The 27,828-nt window shown below is 39.4% G+C and overlaps 1 protein-coding gene across 1 annotated transcript; it reads right to left on the bottom strand.

The window, feature by feature from the left end:
• Window positions 1-862: 862 nt before the first annotated feature.
• On the bottom strand, window positions 863-23,667 carry mios (missing oocyte, meiosis regulator, homolog (Drosophila)). The gene is made up of 12 exons (XM_036135323.1): window positions 23,521-23,667; window positions 20,780-21,646; window positions 17,462-17,951; window positions 16,352-16,450; window positions 16,022-16,276; window positions 10,764-10,933; window positions 8,784-8,849; window positions 8,498-8,656; window positions 6,486-6,638; window positions 5,635-5,839; window positions 3,949-4,078; window positions 863-2,297 (listed from the first exon to the last, which is right to left on the bottom strand). The coding sequence occupies exons 2-12, from the start codon at window positions 21,596-21,598 to the stop codon at window positions 2,207-2,209; spliced, it is 2,637 nt and encodes an 878-aa protein (XP_035991216.1). The 5' UTR covers window positions 21,599-21,646; window positions 23,521-23,667; the 3' UTR covers window positions 863-2,206.
• Window positions 23,668-27,828: the final 4,161 nt, after the last annotated feature.

Below are 27,828 nucleotides of genomic sequence, written 5' to 3'. Positions count from 1 at the left end.
CCACAGCATGGCGCTGACACTGAAATATGTGGTGCGTTCAGGGTGATGGGGAGCAGCATGTAAGCTAAAAATTAAATTTTGGTCTCTGACCAGAACACCTGCTTCTCTGTGTGTTTTGTGTCCGTTACATAACTTCTGTCAAATTGCCAAAGGCTTTCTCCTTGAGACTTTCCTCTAAGGGGCGGATTTTGTAGAGATCACGGCTGTATGTTTATTCTCCCACCTGTGTGCAGATCTCTGCAGCTCTTCTAGTGTTATCAGTGCCCACTTCTCCGAGTAACGTTCATCTGACCAACGTCTTCAGTTTAGATGGACCGCTATGTCTTGGTAGGTGTGCATTTGTTATACTATACATACACGACGCTCTTTGGCCCATAAGAAGCTTCAGATGTTTTATACATAACCCTGCTTTAAAGTTCTCCACAGCCTTCTCCCTTATTTTTGTACTTTCAGGTATCATGACTGAAAGTATGTGTGGAAAAACTCCTAGAGCTCTATTGATTGGCAATTAAAAAATATCACATAAATAAGCCTGGCAATCTGGAAACAAACCAAAAAAAAGTAAGAAACCAGGAGGTACTTTTTCAAAGCACTGTTTGTGGCAGATTTTCCTGTTTTTGCTTAAAAAGTAAAGGTTAAAGCCTCATTTTGAACTGAGGAGTTAGTCCCAATTTCCAAAATGTATTGAAATCCCCGTTTATATCCTGAAAACCTGGAGTTCTGTTTGAGTTTCCACACCGGACTGGGCCAAGATCCAGTGAGCACGAGGCAGAACACAAACCCACGCCATCTGTGTCTATAAAACATAATGTAAAAAAAAAATAAACCATGCAAACATATGGAAAACACCTCCATTCAACACTACAAGTTGTCAGCAGAGATTTATTTAAAAGGCAAAAACACAAGAGACGGCATAAAAGGGTGAAGTTCCAGCCACTCGGGTTTTCCAGGACGCTACACGGCTCACCAATTTGTCTGCCCCGATCCAACATGATTCACAAAAGGGCACGCAGGCGCCTTGGTGAATGCTGCCTACAGTAACCGCTCTGCCCCCCCCCCCCCCTCCCATCTCCTCAGCACTCCATGACTAAGTGATTTAGCCAGCTATGGAGAAGGCCGCCCTGTTTACAATAAGCGCCCGGGTTAGAGGCTGTGCAGCGAAGGTGGCAAAGAAAGACACAAATACCATTTACAATGTGGTTTACAGACGACGGCTAACCCACACATGCCACCCATCCTCGGATTCATGTGTGGTATGCATAGATTTCGGGTGCAATTTGGGCACCGCCGAGTGGAGAAAGAAAGAGAAAGGCAGTGTGTTGATCTGGAAGTTGTAGGAGGGGAGGGCAGTCGCTGTACAGGGCTCGGCGAGTCTGTTCTCTCGTTTTCTCTGTGAGTCAATAGTGTTCCGGCAGCTGAGGTTCTTTATGAGGGGAACAATCTGGAGGGTCTTGTCAGGGTGCCGAGCAGCTGCCGTTTTCTGGGGAGCTTCTTTCATAGACCACAGGCCTGGAGTAGGCTGGTGAATACAGACGCACCCTTCCACACTCCTCTTCCTCCTCCCCCGAAGCAAACCTTTCATTCTGGACAGCCCCCCCCCAGCCTCCCTCCCGCCTTCACAAAGCCAGATGAGGAGACTAGGAGGCTGTTGTTATTGTCATCGCACCCAAAAACAAAAGCTTTCGTGAGGTATGTGAAGATCCCCCCCCCCCCCCCCCCCTCATCAGAAATTAAATACGGAATAAAACACAACAAAACCTTCTCTGGAAGTAATGGCACATGTGATCGCACATTCTCAACCCAGTATCTGACTGCGTTTTGAAAAGTAACAGCACCCTGATTCAGGTTAGGCTGGAAGAGGCTGACGACACATCGTCATCTCCTACTTCTCCTGAGTGATTTTTTTATTAGCAGAGCAGTAAAATTAGTATTTGCTCCCTTTCTGCCTTTAACTTATCAAGTCAAATCGTTACCCCGTTTTTTTTTTATTCCCTTCTTCATATAGAGCTCTGGTACTACCCAACATTCCCTGGACTAATAACAGTATCTCTAACCAAGCACCCACTTCAGAGAGGGACATCCACGCTGCTTTTCTGTCCCCCCCCCCACCCCCCACCCAGTAGTCGGTGAGGTGGAGCAGCAGTTCGCCTTCACCAGTTGGCTCCTGGCTCATGTTTGCCTTTAGTTTTCTACACGCGTGTCCCGTTTAGCTGCTGTCTGCAGGCACCAGGTTCCCCGTGGTGTCCAGCTGCATGCATTTACACGCACAGGCCGACACCGGGCACTCTGTGTGGTCTCTGTAAAACATGTATATGTATGCAGGCGGTTTTAAACAGGAGTTACAGAAACAATGTAATCTTCAAAGTAAAACATTCAAACTGGCTCCTAGATATCCAAACTTAACAGATTTTGCAGTTTCAGAGAATATTTTGAAGAGAAAAACAAAGTTAAACCTTTTTGGAATTGTAAAAGACCAATTCAGGTAAAATATGTGTTTTAAATCACACCAGATTCCATCCTGTCATCATATATTCAACCAAAACGAGCTCAAAGGGGAAAAACAGGGTCTGTAAAGTAAGTACACTGTTACTGCAAGCACAGGGTTTTAAGAGGGAGCGTATCAGCCAGGTGCTGCTCGTTAAATCCACTCGATTAATTGATCATCAGCAGCTACAGCAACCTTTTGACAGGTGGCTGCTCTGAAGCATACATGTGTGTGTTAACACCACAATGCCGGGATGAATAAGGCCATTTACACAGCCTGGATACTGGAAGCACATCATAATAATACAAAAATTCACATAATTGTCAGATTGTGCAATGCTCAATAAAAATGGGGGGGGGAGACCCTTAACGGGCTCAGTTAGCGTGCTGAAGTTCATGACAAGATATTTTGAGAAAGGCCGAACAAGCACAGCTTGTTTAGAAGAGTTGCCAGAGGAAAGCCTGTTTACTCAAGAACATGGGTGTGAAAAGTTGCAAAAGACTGAACCGCAACACTTCTGGAGCAACCTCCTTTAGACAGAAGCAGAGACGTTTGGCCATAATGTAAAGTTCCATGTCTGGAGAAAACCTGGAAACATAGCAGCACAGACACTCATGGCAAACATGGTGGTGGAAGCACGATGGTATGGGCTTGTTTTAGAACCACATCACCATAAATAGATTGAGGCCTAGTTAAAGTCTAAACTTTGACCTGATTGATCCTGGAAGCTGAAATGAGGCTGGACCATTTAGCTCATTTTAAATCAAAGGCTTGTAGAAAAAGTCTTGTGCTTTAAGGTATGGAGGGGGAAAAAAAACTGCAAAACAGAATAGAAACTATTATATTTTTTATAAAAAGGGACACAAGGTAACTCTTACCTAGTTTGTATTTATTTGCATAAATGCTTTTGTTTAATGACCTAAGGCCCTTTAAATTTAGATTTATATAAAGATCTTGAACCAGGTACTATTATAATTAAAATGTAAACTTTGTAAGATTTTTGTGAAATAGAAATGCTCAGAGCAGAGCTTTGGGGACAATTTGTAAACTCTGGTCTTCGTAAAGCTTCGACTGCAGATGCTGATTTTATCTGACTCTGATTTCTCTTGACGAACTATAAATAACAGAGTTTAAGATATAAAAACACAAACAATCTCACTCTCTCTAGCCGCCTGAATGAACCTCCCTGACATGTTCTGACATGTTCTGACATGTCCTGAAGAGTAGGTGTGGTGCGTTCGAAGCCTGAAAAAAGATAATATTTTTGTGTTTCCGACCAGACGCTCGCTGAAAAGGTCCGATCAAGCTGAACGCGGACAGATTCTCTGACGCTCCAATGTTAACTATGCTTGGGGGAGAGAAATCAACACCTGACAAAAACCCCGATGCATCACGGGGGACACGGATGTTACAAGTAAATCTATTCCTACGGGAAAATACAATTTTCTTTTAAAGTGGCCTACCTGAACCAGCTCAGCATGTGACCGGCGTGACCACCGTGTCGACAGTTGTGACACCAGGTGAACCAGTTGTTGAACTGGGCGAGTTTGTTCTCCCTTGTCAGGTCCATTTTCTCATCCGACTTTCCAGTTCCTGCCAAAAAGATTCACCATGAGGTCAACATCCGTTAAAATAGGGCAATCAGAGCTGTTCAGGGTTCCCACACCTTGGTGAACATCAAATTCAAGGACTTTCCAGGACCAATTTCCTCAAATTCAAGGACCACACGTGGCGGCATTTACCTACTGTGACCGCTGAATTAGGTTATCATATTTTAATACAATGCAAATTCAATAAAAAGACTTAACGGCATAGAAGTTGTTGGGTCAGAAGCAATGCAAGAAAGTGGACTTAATTTATAGCCTACATTGATATTGATCATATTCATAGCCTACATTTATATCCACAGTACATGGCTATGCCATACTACATTACATATAAGATGTACATTAGCCTACCGTTTCATGGAATTTTATGGAAAAAAGTGCAGCATTGAGATGTTCAGAATTATATCAATTTGTTTCACTTACTTTCATCTTTGATTAAAGGTATACTATGCAACCGGGGTTGATTTTCCAGCGAGGCTCCTCCCAGAGGGCGAAAGTAAAAGTGCACTGTCAAAAAGATGCTCAGCTGTTCTCCTGGTTTCTCCGTCAAGCCAGGCGCGGTTGTTTTGAGCTTAACAGACAGGCGAACGCAACGAAAAGTGGAAAAAACAGCAGTACAAACAATGACTAACACAGTGAAGGTATGAACATCAAGCTTCCCGCAGCGCTATCTTGGCGAGGCCGCCGCGGCGGCCGCAGTAGCATCTCGCCAACATAAAAAAAAAATAAAAAAAAATAATAATAATAATAAAACTCGATATGCTTGCATGTTTATTTGACGTTAACACGCGGTTCTTTGTTGTTGCTTTCGCGCGTGCATATAGTGAATGGCAGGGCAGAAACACATGGAGTTCTCGCCGTAAAGCAAGACCGACTCTCGCGGTCTTGCACAAGACTTCTGAGCCTGTGGGTGCCGGCCGTGAGCTCTTGCAATTGCAAGTGCGGTATTTCCCCCACAGACCACCAGGGCGGCAGAGAAAACCTTTGTTCGACCTGAAATGACTCATTTAATCATCCAAAACGGTATGGAACATATTAATTAACTGAAAAATGTTGCATAGTATGCCTTTAAGCTAGTTTTTGACTTTGACTCTGAAAAGTTGCTAAATATAGCAAAGTTGGCAACACTGCGTGAATGTAACCTATTGGACGCACGTAGGCCTAAACCGTAGCCTACCAACAAACGAAGAAGAGCGAACGTACTTTTGCAGATTAAAAGTCTGCGGAATCAACATAATTTTAAAAGATCGTGTGGTAGTAAAATAATGACACGATACGTCATCTGTGTGAACTTTGAATCCCGCAAAAAAATTCAAGGACTTTCAAGGAAAAGGTGTTTTTTTGGCTGTTTTCAAGAACTTTCAAGGGCCTTGAATTTATTTTTTCAGATTCACAAACTTTCAAGGATTTCAAGGACCCGTGGGAACCCTGGCTGTTAGAAGTGATGTCCCAACAATAAATGTCCCAGGTGCTAACAGCTTTTAAATGGTGATCAAAGCCCCCCCCCGGAGCACCACAGGAGCTGTGACTAACCCTCTCTACCTGAGCAACTGGAAACCGGCGTGCCCATATTCATGAGGCAGAGGGCACAGCGTGGCAGTGGCTTCCTGCAGCCAGGGCAGCTGGTGACTTTGGATTTGGTGGGCGAGCCGCTGACCCCGTACTGGCTGAAGCCCCGGCCCTGATGAGGCAACGCCGAGGAGCTGTAGGAGATGGACTTCCCGCAGAAGTTGCAGCTCACGAACACCTGCCGAGGACAAACAGAGGAGCGGGCTGATAAGGACCAGAGAGCAATGATGGTACAACCAGCGACGGCATGCTCACCAGCTGCCTGCATTTAAGTTTGAGGCGATTAGGGGGATGAGAATCAGATAAAAAAGACTCACAGACTCACTTCCATACAGAAAAAAACCCTATTATTATCTTCAGCTGTCACTTTATACATGTCGTATTAATTAATACTGTATATACTTCAGTGATGGTATGAAGGCGTTACTTTATTGTATCTTCATCAGCTGGTTGTGCTGTTCTTTTTACATCTCTCTTTGCAGGTGAAGAAGCAGACTGGTGTTTTATCATTCTCTCCCTTTTATATCCTTTTATCAAATATCCCCCCTTTCTTTCTCTCTTCTACTTTCTTATTGTAGTGTCCATATAACATGAAGTATTCCCTGCATAAATTATAATAAAGCTATTTACATGTATAAATCAAGCGGAGCACTGTGGCAGAAGCGGCACGGCTCCACTTGTGAAAGTAAAATCTGTTGGGCTCTTTCTGGCATTAAGACAGCAATTCTTTATTGCCACCTTGCCAGACAGGACACTATTAAAAAAGAAAAAAACGTTAATTCCAATATAATATGAAATCCAAGCAACGCGATGGCCATCATTACCTGTGCCAGCGGTTTGGAGCTGGGGTCCAGCTTCCCCCTGAGGATGTCAAACTCGGCCCGTTTGTGCCAGAACATCCACGCATCCAGCAGGTTGCGGTAGTTTTCGATCCAGCACTGGACTCGAGGGTCTTTCAACACGTCGGCGGGCGATCCCTGAATGGAGAGATTTATGAAAAAGCTCCTTTTTTACCGTTTCCTGTCAGAGCAGTGATGGCAGCTTCATGCTACCTACACTCTACATTTCGCTCCTGTAAAGTGTGCATGGTGTCGTGCTTATGGCACGGCAGAACAAGAAAACTAAAATAACAAACAACCTTTGATGGTTTTTTTTTGTGTGTTCCTTTATAGAAATATGTAAAAACAAAAGTTTAGCCTATACACTGAACTCAGGTCAAACTAAATTTTTCTTTCCACACATTTACTTTAAGTCTTGCATTTATTTATGTTGGTAGAGCAAAATATTTGCATTCAAGTTGAACCCAAAAAACATTAATTAGGACTTATTTAATAGTATCACTAATAATATATATATTTTAAACTCTGCTGTAGGCATACCAAGACCGGATGTCAGGTGTACACCCTGGCTACTCAAATAAAGTAAAAAAAATCTCTAAATATTTATTTGCATTGTTGCAGTGAAATGTTTTCACCCAATGGCTGCTCTTTGCCTTCAGATCAGACTTGGTGCGAGTGGGAATTCAAGTATACAGAATCTAAGACTTCAGCATCTTGCAAAAGTATTAACACCCTATTTACCACATTTTGTCATGTTACAACAATAAACTGCGATGTATTTTATTGGGATTTCTTTGTGATAGACCATCACAAAATAGAGCGTACTTGTGAAGTGGAAACAATTCCCCTGAAGATTGCAGCTAAAGACGACTCTACAAACTAGGGGGCAGAAAACAAATGCAGGCTAAAAGTTTCCTGGTTTTATTTCTAAAAATAAATAAATAAATAAAAATCATGCAATTTGCCTCATCAAAACTATACACTACCGTATTTTCCAGACTATAAGGTGCATTAAAAATTCTTAAATTTTCTCAAAAATGAATGGTGCACCTTATATGTGATTACCGTTGTGCTTACTGACTGATTTTATGTGGTACAATGTGCTCAAAAATCTGTTAAAATGTGTAAGTATGACTTTGGTTAGCAACGAAGCCGCTCCGCTCAATGGATATTTAGAGCATTACGGTACACTGTGTCACTCATAGACATAATATAAGAGTAGACGCGTCATTGGGCGTGTTCTGCCTATGCTGCGATGCGTCAGAGCGTCCGCCATCTTAAATGTGGCAAATCTGCAGTTACTCAGTCACTTAAACAGTATCAGAGGGACTTTGATCTCTGAATATACTTTGTATTCGTAGTATTTTTTTTGTAATATTACAAGTTTATTTTCGTATCCCTTTAGCTTTATTCTCCTGAATTTATTCTCCTAAAGAATAAAAATAATTAAAATAATCTAACCTGGCCCTATTACTCCAGGAGTGAAATAATTCTGCAAACTGTGAATATTCTGGAAATGTTTCCCCTTAATTCTCATAATATGATGTTTTTAAAAAAACATTATCACTTTAGTGTTTGTTTATTTTTACTTTATTGACCTAGGACTTTTTCTCATATTATTAATTTTACCTCTCTAATACTCACCCAAAAAGTCTGTTCCTAAAGGTTCACATGTGACACGGTTTTATGAAATAATGAAGACCACAATATTTAGACTTAACAAATTGATCCTTATATTCATAACACATACAAAATAAATAAATAAATAAATAAAAATAAATAAATAAATAAATAATAAAAAAAAAAATATATATATATATATATATATCTATATATATATATCTATATATATATATATCTATATATCTATATCTATATATATAATATATCTATATATCTATCTCTCTCTCTCTATATATATATATATATATATATATATATATAATATATAAGTTTGAATACTTTCCCAAGGCATTGCACATGGTTCACCCGAGTACCTTGAGCATGCAGAAGCTGGCAGTCTGGACATCCCCAGTTCGGTCCACATAGCTCTCCATAAGATCTACGCCATCTTTAGTCAGCCCGGTCAGCAGGATTCCCTCCAGGTTCCCCGCCTCCTTCATTTCATTGGTCAGTTTGTCGATGTAACGTGGCAGCTGCAGGAAAACGACCAAGAGAAAACAACGGCAGACACAGATTAGGCTGTTTTAAGAACATATAATGCTCTTGGGCAGGGTAAGTCAGAACGGCGACATGCTGCAGGAAGCTTCAGTCTGTAATCACCTGAGCATCGTTGAGAAACATGCAGGCAAAGGCAACTCTGTCCCGGACAGCAACGTTGCTCTCATACTGAAACGGGGGGGAAAAAGAAAAGACAAGATCATGTTTCTCGAACCAAACTTTGATTTTACATGGATTACAACACATTTCGTTCCAATATTTCTCATTTGTTGATCTTAAAAAAAAAATCATAAACAAAACATAAAGTAGCAGAAAGAGACACTTAAGAAAAGGGTTTAAACCTGTGGTGAATATTTGTAGCAACATTTCTTTGACTAAAGATAGTCTAGTAAAAATGTTTAGTTGTTAAAATGCTGCAGTAAATAAAACTTGGTCCAAAATTAAACTTTATCAGCTGATAATAAAGTAGATAAAAAAAAGAAAGGAAAATAATATTGCAATGACGAAATCGATTGCAACTGATTTTCCTTAGTCGTCTTTAGCATCATCATAACCTCAGCATGATTCTCTCTGTACTTTAGGATCGTGGTCACTAAAATCTACATTAAGTGTGAGCGTCTAGTGCAGACAAAGTTGGACATTGTGCAGGCATGCAGAGCATGAATGTACGGCATTTAAAACATATTAGCCTATCAACTATGGCATTCAAGCAATGCTATGCGAGCACCGTACGGCAGACTCTAAACCAAATCAAATTAATCATATCTATTATTTTAAACTTAAAAAAAAAGGTATGTAATAAATGATTAAATAGAACAAGATATATATTCAAAGAAGAAAATAGAGTTAATAAGTTAATATAGATGAGCGGTGCAGCAGAATCATTGCAGAAGCTGAGAGTTTATGGAGAGGGTGTAAGCTGAGCAGCATTTTTTTTTTTTTTTTTTTTTTTAATAGTGTCCTGTCTGGCAATGTGGCATAAAGAGCCCAACAAATTTTACTTTCACAAGCGGAGCCTTACCGCATTCGCCGTAGTGCTCCGCTTGATCTATACATGCAAGAAGCTTTATTATAATTTATGCAGGGAATATTTCATGTTAAATGGACAAGGAAACAAGAAGGTAGAAGAAAAAAAAAGGAAAAAAGGGTGAAAGAAAGAGGAGAACTTACACTCTTACACACTATGTTATGATAACCGTTTAAAACATTGTTTTGTATTAGTTATCAACATCAAAATATAGGGGTGGGCTTCTTGATCTTGAACGTCTCTCCACTAAATATGTCTTTAAGAACCCAGAAACACTGATTTTGTGTTGATCTAATTCAAAAATTGAGAGAAAAATAAAAATAAAAAATCCTGATTCATATAATACTCATATATTGCTTTAAAACAAGTTATTTCATTTGTATTTGTTTTAAACAGAGCAAGGTTCACACAGTGTCCTACACCGTAGCTTCAGGATAAGTTGTGAACTTTTTTTTTTTCAATCTCTCTCCATGTTTGAGCATTTTGCTCTCCTTTCATTTCAAACAGCTTCAGACCAGAGAACGACTGAAAATAACCGCGCATGCTTTTACTGCTCCATGTGCTTTCTAAGCATGGCACAGAGACTTTGAGCCTGCAGAGTGACATTTCAGGGACAGTCTGATCTGATCTGGGACACATTTCTGGAGCAAGGCAAACATCAGCAGCACCTGATCGCTTGTAAAAAAAAAAAAAAAGCAACACGACTCACTGGATCTCCTTATCTCGTTTGTTTTTAACCAAGAAAAGCTCCGAGAGAAAATTCGACTGACTCGACTAAAAACGGGAAGCACACAGATTCTGGCCTGGCTGGCCCGCTGGTTTCTCCTTTACACAACGGTTTTACGACTACGACTTGACGGTGGAAATGGAAAACGCGTCTCTTCCTGTGCACCTGAGGATTTTTCCACATAAAGCCACTGAAGTATTACCTGCCAAACGTATTACTGTGTGAAGTATAAATAAACCTTTTAATGAAGTCAGAACAAACGGGTCATTGTTATACCTTTTTTTTTTTTGGATTCACCAACTGGCTTTGAAAGAGAGATATTTATTACCAGCACGCCGTCGTAGGCTCCGGGCTCGCTGGTGAGGAAGGCGAACATGATGCAGAGGTAGGGATTCTTCAGCTGGAGCCTCAGGGAGCTGCACATCTCCCTCCACAGGGAGGACTTCTCGTCGGTGTAGCCTGACAGAGCCATGGCAACGACGTTCAGGTTCAGGTCACCTGTAAATAATAGAGGAATACTCAGAGAAGCAGATTCATCCACAGCCTGACGTCTTTACCCCCCGGCGTACAGTCAGAAGTTCATTTCCACTTCTCGTAAATGTCTTTTTTTTATACGTTTCATTGATTTGACGCCTTCTTTTTCCAGCTTGGATTTTTAAAAGCAGTAACTGGCTGCCATAATATGGCCGCTCTGGTTGGCAGAGGTCATTTAAACTGGTTGGTTTCCTGGCACTTTTAAACATGGACCTTAAATTTCAATACTGTGAAAGGTGGTGCTTTGGGAAGGCCATTTCAGAAACGTTAATTTTTATCCTGCTCTACCTGTTCTAGGACCAGCTTTGATCTGTTTTTTTTTGGGGGGGGGGATTACTTTCCTGTTGAAACACTCAACTGTGTTCAAGTTTCAGGCATTTAGCTATAGATTTGAAGTGAAGTTAAGGAATTTGGTAAACAGGCTTAAATCGGAGGCAACTGGACTTTGGTTTTGTGTTTTTCTTAAACGTTTTGACCTCTATCCAGGAGTCTTTGTCAATTCAGGCAGCTCAGGGGTGAAGTGTATCAGGCTAGATGATGTGAATTCAGTTAAATAAATTTAACTGAATTGAGGCTTGTTAATCATTTCCAATCTATAACAATTCACTGGGAAAAGAATGGTTCAAATAAATGATTAAACCCCCGGATTTATAAGATATTAATGTCAGTGATGGATGTATTTAAAACTTAAGTGATATTTCACCGCTGGGTGGACCGCTGAGCACTGTCTGTAAACCAAAACAAGATGTGTAACAAGCCACGCCTCTCCCTACCTCCGCTCCAGCTTCAACCCTCATTTAAAAACACAGCAAAACATCATCAAAGGAACATTTCTAGTGAAGAAGTAGCTAACTAATAACTTTATAATGCTGTTAGCAAGAGAATAATTTGATCTGCTGGGCGTGTTCTCCGCCATTTTGTGCCTGGCGGTGGAATCTTACAGGCAGCTGTCCACATCCAGGTCTACGTAAAGGTACCCGTAGCTGACCTGGCTAGATAAATCATTGCAATGAACTGACTACTGGAGCCTATAGAGCGGAGGCGTCAGACTCATTTCTATACTGGGCCACTTTGGCAACATGAATTCATTAAAAGGGCCGGTTCCTCATGTATAGATGATACTTTTTATTTCATAATTTCACATCAGCTCACATAGAATTATCACAAAATGCACAGTAACATAAAAGTAGCACCCTTAGGCCCAGTTTATACAGTTTATCTGCAAAAAGAAGGTTGATATTGGATCATTCTGCATCACTTTTTCTCTTTTTGGACATTTCTGGGTTGAATTAAAGTGTTGTGGGAAAATTGACATCTAGTGGCAGGATGCTGTTACTACACAGTAAAAAAAACAAATCAGCATTCACTATATGAGGGACAGTTTTAGCCACTTTATAAAATTTAAAAGGATATATGCCTCTACTTTATGACATGATATGCCTTTTATGGCTCTTGAGAGTCGGACAATTTGTCTTGACGGGCCGGATTCGGCCTGCGGGCCTTGAGTTTGACACATGTGCTATAAAGGCAACTGCTGTAAATAGAGGATAAATCATTTTACATATTGAGTGATATCAAGGGCATGTACGGCAAAGAAAATAAATAATATTTAACTTCAAAACATGCACTATGCACCTTTAAGAAAGACTTTGAAATTACAATATCTTAGTTAGTGAGCCAATTCTGTGTGTGCAGAGAGGGGCTCACATACAGCTAAAAAAAGGATATTAAAAAATAGGGAACCATGAAGCTGTTCACAGAAAGGTTTGACAGTTTTCTAAGACAAATGTAGTATCCAAGACAAAGTTTTAGTCATAAACAATAACATTAAATACTTAAAACCAATTTAATATTAAAAAAAATCTGTATTCATTTGCAGGTTATAATTTCAAACCTATTGTACAATTAAGCAAAAGCGATAAGAAAGAAAAAGGGAAAATGTTCAATAAAAAGCTTTTCTCAGCAGTTCAAGTATGTTTTGTCAGTGTAAGTTATAGTTGACCAATTGTGACACGTGGTTAGGAACATTTTTAACCAAACATATTTTCTCTTAAGTGTGTTTAAGTATGTGGCGAGGAATCGATACACCCAGCTGGAAATAAAGCAGCGGCTCCAGCTGACACGGCCCTGTTGACACACCTTATCTAACGAATGACCGTCAGTCATGAACAGGAACACAGCAGAAAAAGGCTTGATCTACATCAGAGACATTTTACCTTGTCACACGTACGGGAACAGCAGCACGCTCACCTAAGCTTCCTTTACATTTTGCAGTTCTAATTTATTGCTTCTATAAACTTTTATTTAACTTTTATTTTATTTAAGAGACCGTTTGGTGCAGCAAGCATTCATAACATATCTGCAAACATTGGCCGCTTTGTTCCAGGACGCTTTCTCCACAGGTTAGTTAAAAATTACCACTTCCATCAAAACTAGTGACACTCTAATGTTGACTTAGGAAGGATATAATTTAGAGTAAGAAATCTAATATACAACTCACTGAACAACAAAACATCACATTGAGTTTAATGCATATGGAGGGCGAAAATAAAAAGGTTTGAAATGGGTCTTAAACACCAACATGGCTGGGCACCAGTGGCCAACTAAGGTCCATTAATAAAGACATAAATGTGGGAGTTTAGTGTGGAGGAAGTTGAACGTTCTGCTTAAACCCGTAACTTTACCCGACAGGGCAGCATTGGGATGAATTAGCGTGAAGACAGGGAGCCTTCAGGTGCAACATCACTGCCTGACCTCACAAATGTACAAGAATGGTCAAATAAAAATCCAATAAACTACTAAACCTTGCAGACAGCCTCCCCAGAAGAGTTAAAGCTGTATCAGGTGAGCCACTGGCCATATTAAAGCCTTTGTATTATTAATGGCATCATTAAAGAAAATGTGTGTAAAAAACGACTCAATACTTTGGCTCAGCTGCTAGTATTTGCCTAATATGTCATTAGTTGCATTTTACAAATTTCATTAAAGGGCTTTTTAAGTACAATATCCACTTTCTTTTCTTGTATGTTGTTTTTGTCCTCTTTTAATTATTCTACAATTATTGTATAATCTTCAATCTTAAAATGAAAGTACAGAGGAGGTAAGGGACGGAGGAAGATCAGGTGGATGAGACAGTAAAGTAAATGGGTGGGTGGGTGAATGGAGCAGAGGTAGTTATTTTGTTATATTTTAACCAAAGCCCACCAGACACTGTCCCCATTACATATTATAATCAAATTCAAAAATACTTTATTTCTCCCAAAGAGAAATTAAATGTTGATGCAACTCATTTTGTCAAGGAGTAACTATAGATGGTGATGGCTGTGGGCAGGAAAGCTCTCCTGTAGGGTTCTAGAATGAACTAAATACTGTTCTTAAAACCATAACATTTGGCGCCTTTATGTATTGACCTTGTTTTATACATCTGACAGGTTTTAGTCTTAATTTTGTCATGAAAAGCTGACAAAGTCAGTTCTGAGACAAACTCTTCACCAGAATGCTATTTATATTTCACCTTTAAATTGACTTTACTGCCATCTACTGGCTAATAATAGAAACACAAGCGTTGGAGATGAGGAATTAAGGGCTGGACGATTTTGAAAAAAAAAAAAAAAAAAAAAGCATATTGATGGATAGATAATGATCAGAAAAAAATAAAAATAAAAAATAATAATTATATATATATATATATATATATATATATATATATATATATATATATATATATATATATATATATATATATATATATATATATATATATATATATATATATATACACACACACACACACATGTATTTTTAGTGCAGCCCTGGCCATTTCATGCTGTTGCTATAACACAAAAACTCTGAATTCAAACTCAACCCTTTATTCAACAAACTTTTTACCAAAACTGTAAGTTTATTTAAAAAAAAAAAAAAAAAAAACACGTGCTCTCTGAACTCTTTGAAGGAGGCGGAGCTTGGTGACGGAGCCGTCCTGGGTCTGCGTTTGCGATTGGTTGGAAGGATGTAACGACTGTAGTTTTACCTACATGATAGGCTAGAATGTAAAAAGGAAGATTTTTCTTCTATTAAACTTTTTATTCAATCTTTTTTTTCCTACTACACGACACGTCAAACGATCAATATATATCGTTATTCAATTGTTGTCCAGCCACTGCAAATGTCAGCCAGTATTCGAGTCAGTATTTTGGGCCTCCATGCTGGATAACCCAGATTATTTATTCAATCTTTTACAAAACAGAACTCTTAAATAAATTTAATTTCCTCCCACCCAATGTGAAGCTGTTTCAAAAACGTACTGAATGCCTAAAGGAGCATTCTCTCAGCAGCTCTTAGACATTATAACGATCACTGCTCCCAAACAAACTCAGTGTTTTCATCCCTGCAGTCATTCGCAGTCATCCTTGAAGTCTGCAGTTGTTGATGCACAACTATAGATGCACATTTTTGTCCATTATTTGAACTCACCCTACTCAGTATGCCGTTTTAAGAAGCTTAATATTTTTTCTTATGCTACATAAATGTAAATTTGCCCGTGTACAGAAGCAGCATTTAGTTCCTATGCTCCACTGATCTGGAACAAACTTCCAGAAAACTGTAAAAGTGCTGAAAGCCTGAGTTCCTTTAAATCAAGATTAAAAACACATTTGTTTAGGATTGCCTTCAACTGTTCTAGTTAACTCAAACACCACTAGTTTTTTTTTTTAATGTTGTATTTTCTATCTACATTTTATTCCTACTTGCTTTTATTCTGTTTTATTTTGCTATATTTTAATCATGTAAAGCACTTTGCGTTGTCTTTGTACTGAATTGTGCTATATAAATAAATTCGCCTTGCCTTACCTTATTTTATTTTTTACCCTCACGTGTATCTGCATGCTTCCCTTTGCTGCCTGAATTTCCTCACTGAGGGACAATAAAGGTCATTTCCATTTAATTCTAAAGGAAATTTAGTCTTATTTATTTTTAGTTACTTTTCCCCTGGAGAATGCAGACAGTTTATCCGTGGAAATGCGTTAGGATCGGCCTCAAGGATTCACACCTCACCCTTTTCAGCGACGGCTCCTTTGTTGAGTATCTGGATGGCGCGGCGGATATCCAGGTTGAAGAGGGCGATGGCGGCGGCTCGCTCCCACTCGTGTGCCAGCTCCAGCGACCGCAGGAAGGTCTCCACGTCGATGTCGGGCCCCCGGCTGATCCAGCCGCAGAGCCTCAGGGCAAGGCAGCGCTCGTCGCTGTGGAAACGGGTTACGTCGGTCTGCCGGTCCGAGCCGGTCCAGCACCTGCGGCTCTCCGTTGTGCCTTCAGAAAATTCGAGAAGCGTTACGACAGCCGTTCCAGGTGAAAAATGTCCCGTCCGTGATTTCGTTTTCTCACCTGAGCTCGTCTTGACAAGGTTCTTGATGCCGGAACAGACCACAGACTGTTTGTTTCCTTGCAATTTCAGCTCCATGTCCTCTGCACACTGCTTCATATGTGATTCTGGCATAGGAAATCATACACTCTCCAGCTCCAAAACAGACTGCTCAGAGTATTACAGGTGGAGACTCGCTGCAAAAACGACTGATTAGAACGACGGAAAGTCCACATTTTTTCCTGTCGATGCACTAAAGAGGATAAACTTCAAGCTACTATTCAAAATATTTGTTATACATATATTTGTTTCAGAACAATGGAGTCCAATTTCCAATATTGACCATTTCCTAATTTTTCCTAAACACAAAAGACATGTGCGATTTTACCAAAAAAAGAAATTGCGACGCATTTCAACCTTAATTGTGATCGTGATTAAATTTTGACTTTTCTCTGCATTAGGAACAAGCAAAAAATGGCCTGTAGATAAAGATGTTTGTAAAAAAGGACCATTTAAAACCAGAAATTTAACTGTTAATTATTTGAATGTTCTTATTCAAGACAACAGCTTATTGAGTTGGACATCAAACCTTGGTAAACATAAACCAATAAACAAGTCTGTGCATTGAAGAGTTTGACCACTACTTAATGCTATGGGGAGATTCCTGAAAGTTTCTGGTAAAAAAGTATTGACTATATAAACTCTCAAACAAGTAATAAAATTAGATTATCTCACTGCTGCAACTCTCTTGCCTTCCACATGGTGGCAAATCCACTTTAAACATTTTACCGACACCTAAAGGATGTGTTTTATACATTTATTGTTACGTAGCCGAAAACTGCAGACCTCTGCGATTTGAAAATTGTGTTTTTTAAAATTGTGATTATATTGCAAATGTGATTAATTGTTCAGCCTTATCTCAGATTAAAAATTAGATCTTTACAAACAACTTAAATGTTGTAATATATGTAATATTTTATCATGAGAAGAAGGAGGATGTGTCCGGAGGGACTGGCTGGTACTTGATAGAAATTAACCCAGAACTCTCACAAAAAGGCACATTTCTGGTTCTCACCCTGAAACGGTTGCAGCCACGATTCCAGGGTTTTATAGACGTCATACTGAAAGGATATAGGACAGGTCATACCACAGAGACTTGAGCTGCGGATCGTTCCCTCCGGCCAACAGGTGGTTCCTCCAAACTTGGACGATGTCGTGTCCGTACCTGGACTGAGCTCGCTCCCTCATCTTAGTGGCAACGTCCTTCTCGGCGGCGACGCGCGCCCCCTCGGCCAAGTCCTCCACGCAGTTGTACAGGTGTCGGCCGCAGGCCCACATGAGCGAGGCGGTGGAGCTCCAGGCCAGCGAGATGCGTTCAAACACGGTGAAGTCGGTCATGACCCGGTTGGCTGTGGAGACCACCACCATGCGGTTTTGGGAGGAGGGGTGCCAGGCGAAGCTGCCTATCTGGCTCTCGCATGGCTGCACGCTGCGTTCGATGATGGTGGGCTCGGTCTCATCGCCGATGGGGGTGGGCGTGTGCTGCATGTCGTACAGGCGAATGATGTTGCTGTCCCGGGTCAGCGTCGCCAGGAGGCCAGTACGAGTCGGACACCACGCCACCTGAGAACGAGAGAGAAAAACCGGGAACGTTTTTAACATTTTTGGTGTGGGTCTGATATTGATAACCAATCCTGATGCAGCCCAGGATTGGGGGATGTTTAACTGAAGCAGAAAAGCAACGACAGCAGAGTAGCTGTTCTTCTACGGTTTTCAGGAAAATATCGGGAAATATTGGTTATCGGTCACAACAGCATTAGCATTTTTGCACATCAGCCCATATTTCTGTGTCGGTGCATCGCTGCACAACCGAAACAAAACTTGGCTGATGTTAACATGTCAGGTTTTAGGTCAGGTCATTGCACCATAGCCATGTGTTTGTTGGTAATGAATGACATTTATGCTTTAGGCAGAAAAAAATAATAATTTCCTGCCGTGTTTGAGGATCTTTACTAAGAATTTGATTCTGTGAACATCTGTTAAGCAAACTAAATTAACCCATTTAGGGATTATGTTGGTTCAGAAGTTACGTTGCAACACTGCATTTCTGCAGAAGGCGATATGGCTTAAAAATAAAAATTCTGATTTTATTATACCAAATATGATTTATCGATTTTTCCCCCCTCCTTTTCAGTTTCACAAAAAGAAATAATTTTAAATACTTGCTTTTATTCCGAGTGATTCTTCTGGGAGTTGACATGAGAATGAACCATGCTTGTAAAACAAGATGGCGGCCTCGCCATTTTAAGAAAGTAAAATGTAAAATAGTAAAATGTTTGCTGCTAGTGATTTTACACAACGACCCAAGAACAGGCTTCACTTCCCTTGTGTAACTTCAAACTAACTTAAAAAATAAGATAATGAGTAAGTTAAAGTGCCTCGTATTATGGTAAAAAATGAAATTCCTCTTTATGATATTTTGACAATATATTTTCCTAAACATATATTTAGCTATTCTCTTCATGGAAGCCCAATGAGTGAATCTGCAAAAGAAAATCCAGATTTTCCAAAAAATTTTATTTTAAAAATAATTGTAAATTTAAATTAATCGATTAATGAATTTATGAATCGGAGGCTCCATTTTACGTTCCACATTATTTAACAACATTGGGAAGACTATTTCTACCACAGTAAAGTGCAACTTCACGCACATGAAACCCTACTTTAGCCAACAGGCTCTCCACAGAGGCAGGTCGATGACCAGCTGTTACTGCAGGCAGGCTTGTAAGGTTAAAATTTAGCTCTTAATATGAAATAAACTATAATGACGTTTTTCAGAAAACACTGTCATAGATCAATTATTTCTTCCCTAGGAGGAGACATTATCAGAAGAATATAGAGGTTATGGTTATTTAGGGTATAAAGAGGACAGGTATTTAGCTTGTTCAGGTTTTCTTTTTCCAGGGTACATAACAGGCATTTAGCAAAAAGCCTTTATTCATTTGTTTCAAGTTATCAGCCATGAAGAAAACTCTTTTGAACATCCTTCACTATGGTGTCTTTATTTATGTGACTGTTACATCCTCAGCACTTTTCTGGGTATTACTGATCTTCATGTTTCATAAATAAACCTGACACGACGCATCACTGTGGAGTGTAAATAATCTGGATTCTTTGCTTTTGTTAAGCCTAAGGCTACCTTTTAATACACAAAGCCATGCTCTACAACACTTCTAAGAACTTCAAACACTCGCCATAACATGCTAAGTCGGCTTCTCTTTAAAAGGAGTGGTTCCCAAAATATTTCAACTTCTGAGCCACAAAATAATCTTAAACGTTTGACCTTGACCATAACTTGAATATAGAAGCATTACTACAGAATGTATAATGGAAAAACCAAGACAATCAGCAGCCAATATGTTGTTTTATTTAGTCATAAGATTCCTCACATTTTATTTTTTGACCCCTAATTATGGACCAGCTGCTTTAGAGTAACCAGAACTCAACAGAACTGAGATGTTTATTTGGCACGCTGGTGTAAAATTAAAAATATATAATAATAAAAAACAGTCAGAAGCTATTTTAAAAACTGCTGCGGCTGCTATTTTGCAGTGAACTTCTATTGATTTTATTTTTGCAGTTTGATGTTAATGTTGAAGTTTTAACTTGGAACTAGGGCTGAACGATTTTGGAAAATAATCTAATTGCGATTTTTTTTCTTAATATTGCGATTTAATGCGATTTATTCTTTTTTTTCCCAGTTTAATTTATTATGTGTTTTAAAATATATACAAAAAAACAATCAATTTGTTTCCTCACCATGTGGATCAGTTGCTAAAAGACCTACAGCATCTAAACTCAGAGCAGTAATGACTGCGTTCTGCCAACAATATATTTCAACCAAAATTTCAATTTTGACTTTTCTCTGCATTAACCACAAGCAACAAAAATGGCCTCTAGATAAAGATGTTTGTAAACAAAGACTATTTTAAACATGAACTTTTAATGTTTCTATTGATCAGAATATTATTCAAGAGAACAGCTTTTAATTTAATTGGACATCAATCCTTGTTGAACATAAAGTGCAAAGTCCAACCAACAAGTAAGTCTATGCATTAAATTGATTGACCAGTACTTAATGCTTTGTATGATTATACAAACTCTAAAACAAGTAATAAAATTAGAATATCTCACTGCTGCAACTGTCTTCCCTTCCATGTGGAGGCAAACCCACTTTAAACACATCATGACACCTAAAGGATGCGTCTGATTCACTAATTGTTACATAGCCAAAAATTGCAGACCTCTGCGATTTGGAAATTGCGCTTTTTTAAAATCACGATTATATTGAAAATGCGATTAATTGTTCAGCCCTACTTGGAACTTTATCAGCTAACCCAGGACCTCCCGGTTAGTCAAATGAATAAAATGGAGAAGAGGCCCGATCATACCTTAGTAAGAGGTTTTGGCTGCTCTGTGAGGGTGAGCACAGGCTTCTCAAACTTCCTGAGATCCCAAATGGCCACCTGCCCTTCGTAGAAGGACGCCACGCGGTCGGGGAAGTGTGGATCAACCGTCACCCCCTGGATGGCCTTAGTGTTCACAAACGTTTTCTGGCTGGTGTTCCTCAGGTCGAAGATGGCCAGGTTTCTGTGCATGCCGGCCAAGAGCAGCTTTGTGTCTCGTAGCAGCCAGCAGAGGGACAGGCAGGCGTCATTTTGGCCTAACTCGTACAGTGGCTTGGTCACTACTGTGCTCGAGTCCAAGTCGACGGATGAGAGGCGGATTTTCTCAGCCGCTACAGTGGTCTCTGGGGCAAACTTACTGCTGATGTCCCATATAAGAACAGAGAAGTCCGCGCGGTGCTTGTCCAGCCCGGCAGCCAGCAGGTTGCTGTCCACGGGGTTCCAGGCTAAGGTGTTGCACTGCCGGGCGTGTTTGGGCACAAACTCTTTCCCCACCAGCTCTTTACACGTGGAGTTGTGGTTCTGGCCCAAGCTGGTGAGCACCACTCTGCCGTTAGCCTGTCCCACGGCCAGCAAACACTCCGGCTCATGCTTCGGATACCAGGCCACGCATTTCATGTACGGGGTGTCCGAGTTTATGGCCAGCAACGTAGCAGCGGTTTCCTCGGAGAGGGGCAGGGTGCCGGGCTTCGTTTCCGTGCTGCCCACGGGCGCGATGCTGTACAGGCCCAGCTCAGAGTCACAGATGACGTAACGGTCCGGGTGGTGAGGAGACCACAGGATGTCCGGCTTTGAGCCACTCATGATGGAGAGCCGGCCAGGAGGATCTCAAGGGAGTCTGCCTTCTATAGCCTGAAAATACATTTAAAAAGAAAAAAAAAAGTCACACAAGGTTACAGATGAATTAAACATTTATAAACAAGAATCAGGAAAATTCCTAAAGTGCATGGGACATTTGCAGTGTGAGAAGTAAAGCTGTTTTCTTAGTGCCATAATTTTGTGAAAACCCTAACAGCCTGTCCTGTCCAAACAGCTTAATAAGGTTAGTTTCACGGTGAGGAGCCAAGGGTGTCAAAACAGACTCACGGTTAACAAAAGAGCGAATAAAAAAAACATTTAATGGCACAATGTCCAGGAATTCAGATTTCGTGTACTCTTCATAATTGACACTATTAAATTATATTAATATTTAAAGGAGCAATAAGTAAGATATTTACTGTAAAAAAAATCTACAAAATCATTCTCATTTGTCACCTGGGATGGAAGCAACGTTTCCTATAAACAATCGGTCCTCTCCATCAACAACGTCTTAGTTATTGCACTAATGTGCAATAACTAAAGAAGTGACTTTCCTGAAAGAAGTGACTTCTGCTGCTATTACACCTGAATATATAATACACATGTATATAAGTCACCGTGTATGTACATAAGACATCCTCTGCCTTATTTCTATTTTGTATTTTTATTTTTTATTTTCTTATCTACTTCTTTTTGATCCACTGTATAAAGGGGGACACATATACCTGATGCACCTTGTTCTACTTTGGAACCTTCTTCTTCTAAATACTGATTACTGAGCCGATATGACATGTGAATTTCTCCAATGTGAGATCAATAAAGCCTATCTTATCTTATCTTAGTCAATTTCAAACCTAGGGGTACGGTCTGGTCCAGAACTACTTCGGTGTAGCCCGTGTTTACTTCCTGGATCCTGAGCCAATTATATGAGAGTTCCCAGCATTTGGTATTTTATCTTGGCAAAAGAGCAGAACCCTGCAAACATGGAAGCCAGTAAGAGAAGCGGACCAGAAATACAACATCATTATACCTACGAGTAAAAAAAAATTCAGTGGGTTTCACACCGTTGAGAAACGGCTGTTCTCCATCACGGCGCTGCGTATGTGTTGTCAGCATTACTTACTGCTCCTTTAAATCGTTGTTATATTATTGTGCTTAAATTTGTTTGCCCTGGTAAAATCCCGCTGAGATTAAGAAAATATTTGTTGTGATATGAATATAGCCAATGCATCAGATAGTGAATAAGTAACTTTGAATATATGGATTTGGAATTATTATTATTTATTTATTTTTTACAAAGATGGTGAAGAAGGCAGTGTCAGCTGCAAGAGCTTCTGCGGAACCTTTAGGAACAATATAAGAGCAGAAAACACGCCTCGCAGGTTATTATGCTGGTGGTGCAGTAGCCTGGGATGGCAGCCCCTGGTCAGGAGTGAAATGTATATTATACCCACATTGATAACACACTGGCTATAATCTAAAACTGCGGAAAAAGTGTGTCATCTTCCTTTAGAAACCAATAGGCATAAAGTGGGCAGTGGACAACTCTGCGTGTTCCTCAGACACCGCTAGACATGTGACATCCAGCGTCCTCTTAAAGTCACACCAACGTGTCAATTAGCTGGACTATCGTTAAAATTTAAACGGATGATTTAAATCCGATAAATCAGCTGGACGCTAAATAACTAATTAACTAACTAATAAGAGGGAAGTTCAAACAAAGTACGCGATCAATGTGAGGTTAAATGGCCTGGAGGTCCATACAAAGCCTGATGTTACACTTGTAGGCAGAAGAGTTCAAAGTTTGTTGACAGGCTAGCTTGACTAAGCTAATGCTAAGGAGCGGAGCGATCGATTTAGTCTCAAATCGATTAATAAGCGGCCTTCAAAAGGTGTTGTTACGAAACACGTTTTAAATCGGTACTTACACGGAGAAGGTTTGAAGGGCAGAACGTTTTACGTTGGGCTGTACACGCATGACTGCTGGGAGAAAGGTTGCAGCGCCGCAAAGCTGTTGTGGGTTACACCAAAACAAGTCCGCGGTGTGAGCTGAGTTCACCATATTGAGTTCCTTCTTCTTCCTCTGTGGTTTTTGTCTTTCTGGCGCTTTACCGCCACCAACTGGACGGAAGTGTGGACAGGAAATTAGCATGAACAAATTAAGAAAAACAAAAAGACAAGAAAACAAACTAAGAACAAATGAAAGTTGTTTTTTTTTAAATAGATTAAATGCATGCGTGTTTTAGTATATTTTAGCGAATTAATTGCATTACATTTGCACAACAAAATAACATCAAAAGTGCCAGTTTGTGGGTTTTTTTTTACATAATTTTTTACATAATTTCCACAATTATAAACATGCCTTTGAAGTCAATGTATTCATCCTTTTGTTAATAAAAATCAAACCGTGGTTCTTTAAGCAACAAATTCCCTATTGTAGAATTTTTAAAAAATATGAATTGTCACTTTTCAAAAGTTTTATTCACCTGGACTGAGGGCAAAAATGGCTCTTTGGACTGCAAAGCTTACAGATCCCTGCTCTAGATAATTTGTAAAAGATCTATATTTTTCACACAAAAAAAAGAAAAAGAAAAAAATGGGACATGACCTGAGCTCTTATTTTCATTATAATGACTCCAAAAAAGTCATCAAATGCGTTCCCTACTCCATGAAAACCTGCTGTACAGATTCAAGGAAATTAAGGTGCTCACATAACCCTGATGTATGCTTTCCAATAAGTTTATGTATTTTAAGATGTGACTCCTTCCATTTTTTCCTGTTTTTCTCACATGTACAGATTTTGAAATGCCTTACAAGTGTCTTTCTGTACCAAAGCTTCCAATATTCCAATATTAATGACAATTTTGCATTCAACCATACTCAACATAATTCAAAATTGCATAGATTTTAATGACTGTTTGGCAAGAACAGTGGTAGGTAGAGCAGCCAAAAATGATTCTCAAGTAAGACTAGCACCACTTCATCAACATATTTTTACTCAAGTAAGAGTAAAAAGTACCCAACCAGAAAATTACTCAAGTAAGAGTAAAAAAGTATATATATATATAAAACAATTATAAAGTAACCAATTCTGGCAGAAGAAACACTTCTCTAAATAATGTTTTTCAACATAAAATGTATAAAACCACAACTTACAGCAGGTAATGTATATACAGTGAGTTAGGATGTACAAAGTATTTACAATGACAATATCTACCTTTCACTGTGTGTCATGTTGCCATTCAAATGGCTCAATGAGCTCATCAAATAGAAATAATCAATAAAACAACATAGCTTGTGTCCAAACAAGAAGTCTCACTTTCACTTAAACTGTAAGTGTGAGTCCCTCTGGTGCATTTTTTGTTAAAACAAGTGTGTTCTTTATTTAATGAAGTCACTCGCAGTGAGTAGAGTAGCCAGCAACTTTACTTAAATAACAGTAGCAAAACTTTTTAGTCATATTATGCAAGTAAGAAGTACAGTGCAGTAAAACTACTCCTAAAAGTAAAGATTTTTTATTTAATTTTTTTCAAAAGTTGCTCAGTTAATTGTAACTATTTACTACCCACCTCTGAGCAATAATGTCTGCATATTTGTTTCCCTCCACTCTGATATGCTGGAATCCAAATAAATTCCAGTGGGACATGTATCACATGATGAAGCTTCAAATAGCTTGCTGCAGCTGCCATTTATTTAATAGGACCAAAATCAAACTTAGTAAACATCATGCAATGATATAGAATAGAATAGAATAGAAATACCTTTATATTCCCACAATGGGGAAATTCAGCGTGTGACAGTGGTAAAAACACTTGTAATGTGAAGAGAATAAATCAATATTCAGTAACAATCTTCTGGTTGCTCCCCGTTTCCTTCCTGCTAAACTACACAACAAGTTATTTAAATTTTCATATTATGTCTTGACTTTATTAGTATGATGTTTCCAAGTGAGGTTTTCATCAAACTGCTCGCCATTAAATATATTAACCCATAACCTGTTCAAGATTTTGTCCACACTGTTTTAAGGCTATAGGTTGTTGTTGTTTTTTAGAATAATAGAAAACCTCAAATGTGGTTGACCCTTTAAAACCGCATTTATTGGACTATGATTTTACTTCAATGATTGCCTTTTGCATGTTACTCTTAATGCGTTTGGCTTTAGACCTCTAACCCACAAGGCTGCATCATTAGCATATAATGACCTGGTTCCATTTAGACAAATATATCATTTATTATCGCCATGAACAACACTGGACTGGATTAAATACGTTACCTTGAGGCACACCGTTCTCCACTTATTTGGATATTCTTTCCCCACTCCTACTTCTAAACTTTGTTTAAATAAGAAATCAATATATTCAACCAAACAATTATTGTTTCACCCCAAGTTATTTTGAATCAAGAAGCTCTCCTTCCAAAGTGTATCATAAGCCTTAAAATTTGCTTGTGCTTTTCTAGTCACATGTTTAATTAAAAAGCAAACAAACATGCTGACATTTAAACACGTCATCAGTTAATTTTAGTCTTTTTCTTTTTTTTTCTTAGTTAGTAAAACTGATTTGTCACCACTAGAGGACGCCATATGCAGGACATTTAGAGAAAGACAATATTACAAGGCACCTCTTTGGAACACTGACTATTATTAATACTATGAGGGATAAATAAAGGTTTTTAAAAGTAGGGGATTCTATGGGAAAGTAAAATCCCCTTGATAATCAGTGATTCATAATTACCATTTATACGCTTTCTTAACAACTTGGAAGAACTGGTATCCACACCCCTTGACAAACATTTCCAAGACCATTTACAACTAAGGCTTCAAATTATAATACCCCTTGGAAAAGCAATCTACCTTTTTTGAGCTAGTGCGCTCTCCTCAGATAAAATTATATATTATCAGTTTATACATACATACATACATACATACATATATACATATATATATATATATATATATATATATATATATATATATATATATATATATATATATATTTAACTGTAATACTCAATCTTATATCTTAAATATCCACATCTACGTACCCTGCAAAAATATCCTAGACTTTGGGTTTTAATGTAAAATATATGTTGCTCCTTTGTTACAATCTACCCCAATACTGGTGTGGGTCATAACGCATGCTGCTTTGTTCTTGTAGACTGTTTATGCGCACACACAGTCACACAGTCCTGGGAAAACTATAGTGTGTTTAAGTCTGAGGTCCCTTGGTCACTCATGGTTTGGGCAGGATTCACCTTCATCCAGGCATAGACACTGCGATCCAGTGACTGACGTTTATGGCTGCAGTGGGGAGGGAAGGTAAGCGGCACAACACCCATTTCTTTTCTGAAGTTGAAAGCTTTTAATGATAAATTTGAGCAGTGGCAAAAGCAAAGCCTTCTTATCAGGGCTGACCTTTGACTGTTTTACAAAGTGATCAAGGAATAGGAGGAAGTCTTCCTCTTGCATTCATCCTGAGGTGATCCCACTCCCAAGCTCCCTGATGGCCTTTTCTGAATAAAGTAGTCTTTGTAACATTTACGGGGGAACACAAAGAAGAGGATAATTGCATTTTCAGTGTTTCCACAGAACATGCTACGTACACAAGAACACCTCTCTCACCTGATGTCACAGCAACCACCTATGAAACCCAATACAAGAATTTGGGGGCGCTTCACAGGGAGTGGACTGAGGCTGGAGTCAATGCATCAAGAGGCCCCACACAGCTGAATACTGGACGTGGGCTATAAATGTTGCATTCCTTGTGTCAAGCCAATCCTGACCCAGGAACAATGTCGGTAGCGTCTTACTTGGGCTAAGGAGAAAAATAACTGGACCGATGCTCAGTGGTTTTGGCATGAAAGTAAATTCAGCATTTCTTTTGGAAATCAAGGTCTGGAGGAAGAGTGATGAGAAACAGAAATCCAAGTGGCTTGAAGTCCAGTGTGAATTTCCCACAGTCAGTGATGGTTTGGGGCGACATATTATCTGCTGGTGTTGGTCAACCGTGTTTTCAGAAGTTCACAGTCAATAAAGCCATCCATCAGGAAATTCTAGATCACTTCCTGCTTCTCTCTGCCGACAAGCGGTATGGAGATGCTGATTTTATTTTCCAGCAGGACTTGGCACCTGCCCACACTGACAAAGGCACCAAAAGCTGGTTCAATGACCATGTTGTTCCTGTTCTTGACTGGCCAGCAAACCTCCCTGACCTGAACCTCCTTAGAAAATGTGTGGC

The sequence above is a fragment of the Fundulus heteroclitus genome, chromosome 3 (assembly GCF_011125445.2).
Source record: "Fundulus heteroclitus isolate FHET01 chromosome 3, MU-UCD_Fhet_4.1, whole genome shotgun sequence".
Classification (NCBI taxonomy): domain Eukaryota; kingdom Metazoa; phylum Chordata; class Actinopteri; order Cyprinodontiformes; family Fundulidae; genus Fundulus; species Fundulus heteroclitus.
Note: the sequence above shows the minus strand (reverse complement) of the source record. Positions and strands in the feature narration are given on the sequence as shown.